At 30.7% G+C, this 6,925-nt stretch overlaps 1 protein-coding gene across 1 annotated transcript; it reads left to right on the forward strand.

Annotated features, from left to right (window-relative positions):
- The first annotated feature begins 2,956 nt into the window (after positions 1–2,956).
- Positions 2,957–4,590, forward strand: LOC102603672 (GATA transcription factor 5-like). Its single transcript, XM_006340634.2, has 3 exons — positions 2,957–3,049; positions 3,140–3,502; positions 3,630–4,590. The coding sequence occupies exons 2-3, from the start codon at positions 3,143–3,145 to the stop codon at positions 4,287–4,289; spliced, it is 1,020 nt and encodes a 339-aa protein (XP_006340696.1). The 5' UTR covers positions 2,957–3,049; positions 3,140–3,142; the 3' UTR covers positions 4,290–4,590.
- Positions 4,591–6,925: the final 2,335 nt, after the last annotated feature.

Genomic DNA, 6,925 nt, shown 5'->3' on the forward strand with positions numbered 1-6,925 from the left:
AATTTTTACTGGGAATTATTTTCTAAACCCAAAAAATAAATGGAATTATACAAATTTTAATATTTTTAGTGCAAATTCAAAAAACATGTTAAATTGGGTGTAAAAAAGGAAACCAATAATGTATAATTGAGGTCAGATTATTTGGATTTATTTGTGACTTTAATTTTCCCACTATGCAATGAACATCATGAAGTGAATTCTTGCATTAGACGAACCACCCAGAATCGAAAATTAGGTCAGTGGTATACTTTACGTGCAAATTACAACCATTCTTTCATGGGCAATACATGCGCATGCAAAGTGATTTCACTCATCTTCAAATTCAAAAGTTATTGCAATTACTTTTTCTTTTGAAATTGCAAAGATAAATAAACAATAAAATTTATACTAGATGATTTAGAGTACAAGATAATCAACTATCTAAATGTTGGTAGCGTAGGATATTCAAGGCATTTAAATAAAATTTTAAAATTTATATAATAAAAAGTATTATTCATTTTGTTCCACGTATATGCAGAACAATTTTCGAGATTCAAACTTCTAAATTTTGACTATAAATTCACACATAAAAGAGTTAAGATTTTTAAAATAAAATATATACATTTAGAAACTACGGAAAAACTATTGTTTCCTCCATCCAAATTATATAATATAGTTTGACTTAATAGAGATTCTAGAAAAAAGAAAGTCTTTTGAAATTTATGGTCTAAAATAAAATTATTTCATTTATGGTCAAATGAGAATTTTAAGTTAAATTATTAATAAATATAGAAATGTATTACTTCATTTTAGATTGACTAAGAAGAAAAGTGAGTCATATAAATTGAGATAAAAAAGGTATAATAAATCACAGTAATTAATAGCTTATAATATTTTAAAATAACATATAAAGAAATTCCAGTCAAAGAAAAAAAAATTGTAGTAATCATGACCAATTGTATTTGGAAATTAAATTATATTACTCCCTCTATATCAATTTATATGACTTATTTTTCTCTTTAGTCAGCCCAAAAAAACAATACATTTACTATATTTTATATGACTTATTTTTCTCTTTAGTCAGCCCAAAAAAACAATACATTTACTATATTTTATATGACTTATTTTTCTCTTTAGTCAGCCCAAAAAAACAATACATTTACTATATTTTATATGACTTATTTTTCTCTTTAGTCAGCCCAAAAAAACAATACATTTACTATATTTTATATGACTTATTTTTCTCTTTAGTCAGCCCAAAAAAACAATACATTTACTATATTTTATATGACTTATTTTTCTCTTTAGTCAGCCCAAAAAAACAATACATTTACTATATTTTATATGACTTATTTTTCTCTTTAGTCAGCCCAAAAAAACAATACATTTACTATATTTTATATGACTTATTTTTCTCTTTAGTCAGCCCAAAAAAACAATACATTTACTATATTTTATATGACTTATTTTTCTCTTTAGTCAGCCCAAAAAAACAATACATTTACTATATTTTATATGACTTATTTTTCTCTTTAGTCAGCCCAAAAAAACAATACATTTACTATATTTTATATGACTTATTTTTCTCTTTAGTCAGCCCAAAAAAACAATACATTTACTATATTTTATATGACTTATTTTTCTCTTTAGTCAGCCCAAAAAAACAATACATTTACTATATTTTATATGACTTATTTTTCTCTTTAGTCAGCCCAAAAAAACAATACATTTACTATATTTTATATGACTTATTTTTCTCTTTAGTCAGCCCAAAAAAACAATACATTTACTATATTTTATATGACTTATTTTTCTCTTTAGTCAGCCCAAAAAAACAATACATTTACTATATTTTATATGACTTATTTTTCTCTTTAGTCAGCCCAAAAAAACAATACATTTCTATAGTAAGTAACTATGTAACTTTAAAATATCTATTTTATTCTTGATAAAATTATATATAGCCACACAAATATCTATTAGTTATTTTAAATTGGTTACACAATAAATTTTTATGATCATGACCAGTGTAACTATTTTTAATTAATCTATAGTAATTTAAAAAGGGAGTAAGAAGATTGGAAGTACAAATAATTAATTGAGGAAATTTTCTCCTTTTGATGGAAATTAGAAAAGTGTAAAGAGCGGGAAAACAAATTAATTGGTAAATTGGCATCAAAGAGCGCCGAATAAAGCGTTAGCTAAGATAAGCATACGTAATTAATTAGTCAAAAGATATGGGACCAATCTTCTAAAACAAGAAAAGTTTCACCTCCTAAAAGTAAATGAACAATTATTTTTTGTCAGTTTCGTTTAATTTCATCACATTATTTTCAAATTTTGTAAGCTATTTGGCTCCATAACGCTTCATTTAAGTAGCCACTTTGGAAATAATAAGGTTTTATAATATTTGAGCATTTATCCTTTGAAATATCCAGGGAAAAAAAAGCGGTTCTAGATATTAAAGTTTGATAGCTTTTGCAACAAAACAATAATTTTTCTAATTTTTTTTAGGTATAAATAAATAAAATTTATGTAAATAATAGGACATAAAATTAAAGACAATTTTAAATGCAAATAAAATTATTTCACCCAAATTACATAGAATATCATGAGTAGGAATAAGTCAAATTGTTAGTTTGGTATTTATATTTATATTTATATTTAATATAAGTCAATCTATTGAATGTTTAGTAGAAAATTATCTTTAATGACCATTTACTAATTGAATTAAAAAAAGAAGACTTTTTTTCCAGCACTTATGCATGTAGACTGTAGTAATAAAAATATCTTATAAAAAGGACATAAAATTAATAATAAATATATAAAAATTTATGAAATGAAATCTCCTAAATCTTTTATAGTCAGAAAATAAGTTATAAATACTGGGTACTATTTAAATGAAATCCCCCCACAGAAAAGTACAAAGGAAAATAAAAAGAGAAACAGGGGAAGAAAAAAAGTATTTAGGAGAAGTTTTAAGGAAGAAAGCAAAAAATATTTATTCCCTATCTCCTCATCCACCTTCTTCATCTTCCTCCTCTCTTATCTTCTTCGTCTATATATCCAGGTACTTTTATTTTTTTCTTCTTTAAACCTCTCAAAGATTCAATCTTTTTGTGTTTCTTGTTCTGAATTTGCTTTGTGTAACTGTTATTAGGAAATGGACTGTGTGAAGGGGGCTTTGAGAAACAGTTTTGTGCCGGAGACACCATTGAAAATGACCCAAAACCAGACCTTTGGGGATGACTTGTCTGCCGCCGGCGCCGGTCAAAATGGAGTCTCCGGCGATGATTTCTTTGTTGACGACCTGCTTGACTTCTCCAATGGCTTTGTTGAAGGTGAAGGTGAAGAAGAAGAAGGAAAAAACCAGGGGGGAGAAGATATCTCTGTTCAAAAACCATGCTCTGTTTCAATTTCTGTTTCTCCTCTGAAAAAAACAGAAATTGATGACAAGGACAAAGTCACCATTTCTGTTAAAGAAGATTTTTCTTCTCTTCCTGTTAGTGAAATCAGTGTTCCGGTGAGTCTTCCCAAACCCCCCCTGTTTTGATTTTGCTGTAAAGTTTTAATTTTTATGAAAAAAGAAACGTTTTTTTTCTTAGTTCTTGAACTGAAGGTAACAGAGCGATTTTTGTTTTTGGCAACAGACTGATGACTTGGATAGCCTTGAATGGCTGTCTCATTTTGTTGAAGACTCGTTTTCTGGGTATTCACTTGCTTATCCTGCCGGAAAATTGGAGGTCGAGAAAAAAACAGGCGACGGAGAAATTCCGGTTGAAGAGAAGAAGCCCTGTTTTGCAACTCCGGTTCAAACCAAGGCAAGAACTAAGCGAGGAAGGACTAGCGTCCGATTTTGGCCAGCCTGTTCAGGTTCATTGACCGACTCATCTTCTTCTTCAACTTCCTCATCTTCCACCACTACCATGTCGTCATCTCCTACTGCTTCTTGGTTCCTTTACCCAACTCCGGTTCACTCTGCCGAGTCACCAGGTAAACCGCTGGCTAAGAAGCTGAAGAAGAAACCGGCGCCACATGGTGGGAATGGGCCTCAGCAACCACGGCGGTGCAGCCATTGTGGGGTTCAGAAAACCCCACAGTGGCGAGCCGGTCCAATGGGTGCAAAAACTCTTTGCAATGCTTGTGGTGTTCGGTTCAAATCCGGTCGGCTGCTACCGGAGTACCGTCCGGCATGCAGCCCGACGTTTTCCACCGAGTTGCACTCAAATAATCACCGGAAAGTTCTGGAGATGCGGCGGAAGAAGGAATCAGAAGAAACCGGTTTAGCTCAGCCGGTTCAGAGTTTTTGAAGATATTTTATTTGCTTTTTAGGGAATTTTATTTTTAGTTAGGAAAGGAAGGAATTTTAGATGAAAAAAAAATGTGAACCGGAGTTAAGTTAGTAAGGGTAAAAAACAGAACCGGTTTAGTAAGAGAGTTAGGCCCGGTTTAGATTGTACATTTCCTAACATGGACCCAAGATTTGGTGAAGGTAGGTTTTAAAGTTTAGTGTTACTGATGGAGGAGTCTTTAATGTACTTTACTTGATATAATTCCCAGAAAAAAAAGAAGGAAAAGAAAAGTCTTTTAGAGAAAATCTTCTTATTTTCATTTATAGTCTTGTTTTTATTCTTTATTGTTATTTGTTATAATAAGTGTGTTTGTATTATTGTGCAAAAAATAGGAGGGAAAAGCAAGATGACAAGTGCATTTGGAACGTTTCAACCTTTTAGTAAGCAGGCCGTTGAAAAGTGAGAAGTATACGAGTCTTTTAGGGGGTTGTTTGGTACCTGGATATTGTGAGATATTTTAAAATTAGATTTAATTGATAATTAAATACAATAATTTCAAATTTAATCTTGGCATATCACATTTTGTTCCATTCAATTTGTAATTTTATTTTATCTCATTTTTCAAATGAAATAAATTAGTCAATAGATTACTTTTTGTTCCTTTTTAGTTGTCACAATGTTTTGCGAGTCAAATTGACTAATTTTCAACGTTAAATTAAATTATATTGAATTGAGATTTTAAAATAAAACTTAAGATTTTCAAAATCCATAAGAAAAGTAGTATAAATTGTATTTTTTTCTATATTAATATGATGGAAAAAAGACACTCTAAAATGTTAATCAAAATTCGTATTGTATGAGTCTAAAAGAGAAAATAGTGACAAGTAGAAGGAAACAAAAACATAGAGTAAATTTTAGGAATAACAAATATAAAAATCATATTAGCGCTAATAGCTAGAGTTTTGCTATTTGCGCTCCATTGCCAAATCATGTTTAAAATGGAGCATCTGGTTTGTATAAATCGCGACGATTTGTATAAATTGGGCGATAAGTCGTCTATGCCTATGAAAATTGTGTTTGTATATATGTATATGTTCTCTGTGTTAGGCTAGAGTGGCGAGTGAGACTAGGAGAGAGAGGAGAGAGGTGAGCGAGAGAGGGCAGAGAGTGGAGAGAGGTGAATTGTACATGTATATCGGCTAGATAATTGTATAGATGTAACTACTATTTATATGTATCGGCTTAACTTGACATAGCCCAAGCTCTTGCTCAGATCTATCTGCATATAAATTTGAATTCGTATGCAATTGAATTGAGTTAAACATTTGTATTTGTATATCAAATCTCTCTTTTGCTTTACACAAACCCAAATTATACATTGTATTTTGTATTATTGTGTTTGTATAAAGTGAGAGAGAAATGCAAAAGAGAACTGGACAGGAGAAGATTTGTATTTGTATAATTATAAGTGTATAGAACGGAGAGATATGTGTTTGTATGTGTATATACAGTCTCTCTCGCTTTATACAAACACAAACAAATTATACATTTGTGTTTGTATAAAGTGAGAGAGGCGAGGAAAAGATGACTGAAAAAGAGGAGAGTGGCGAGCGAAATTCCATAGAGAGGACAAAAAGTTTGTTGCAAATTGGAATTAATTAACTGTAGATATAACATTTACTTTGAATTAATAGTTTGCTATAATGAACAATTTCCCCCCAAAAAACAATAACTTTAGGATTATAATTCAGGAATAATTAGTCTTTGTACGAGTTTATCCCTATGTTTTTTTTTTTTTGGTTTCCACCTCCATTGTCTAGAGCCTGCATTTAAGTCCTGACTAAATTCGAATCGCGCACTGCAGAGTCCATTTCGAGGTGGCTCTCCCAACAATTTTTTCTCCATACAGAAGACTCGAACACAAAACCTCTATTAAGGATCAAACAGTCCCACCAATGTATCACAACCTAAGCACTGAGCCAATGCAAACACCCCAATTCCCAAACAGGCATGGCGTGAGCCATAAGCATTCGGCCTAATCCTAACGAGTTGGTTTTGCAATACATGACTAGATAATCTTATATTTGTAAGTTTTGCACCCTTTCTTACTCTTATTCTTTATTAGTATAAGTGGTTCACTACTTGTTTGATACAAACAAATGGAAAAATCAAACAAACATGATTAATGACATTTTGGGTGGCAATGGTATATCTTGATGTGGTCCACCCACACTATTTGAACAAGATTCAGAGAATTCTAAGACACATGGTTAAGGTGAGAAGGACTCAAGAGACAAATTCCATGCAAGAATTTCGATGTGACCGATAATATCACAACATTTTAATTTACTTATCTATTTTTAATTTTAACTTTTTATGATATGTTTAATTACAAGACTACAATAAATATTTTTATAAATTCTATATATATTTAATTTAAGACATCAAAATATCAATTTATATTAAATAAAAATCAGACAAATAAATTAAAACGAAGGAGGAGTGCGTTAAGGATTTGAAAGGAGTATCTTACTTTTTAGGAGTCTTTTTTGGTAGAGGAAAGGAATCACAAGCTTTTCGTGTAGAAAGTTGAAGAGTAAGAAAAATACAGTCTGCATGGACTGTGACTCTTCTGTGGGAACGGGTGGGAGGGG

Source organism: Solanum tuberosum, unplaced genomic scaffold, assembly GCF_000226075.1.
Source record: "Solanum tuberosum cultivar DM 1-3 516 R44 unplaced genomic scaffold, SolTub_3.0 scf00020, whole genome shotgun sequence".
In the NCBI taxonomy this organism is placed as follows: domain Eukaryota; kingdom Viridiplantae; phylum Streptophyta; class Magnoliopsida; order Solanales; family Solanaceae; genus Solanum; species Solanum tuberosum.

Bases quoted from the DNA above. Each gene is read 5' to 3' on its own strand.
- LOC102603672 (XM_006340634.2), top strand. From the start codon at position 3,143: ATGGACTGTGTGAAGGGGGCTTTGAGAAACAGTTTTGTGCCGGAGACA. The intron at 3,503-3,629 runs GTGAGTCTTCCC...TTTTGGCAACAG, and splicing joins TTAGTGAAATCAGTGTTCCG to ACTGATGACTTGGATAGCCT.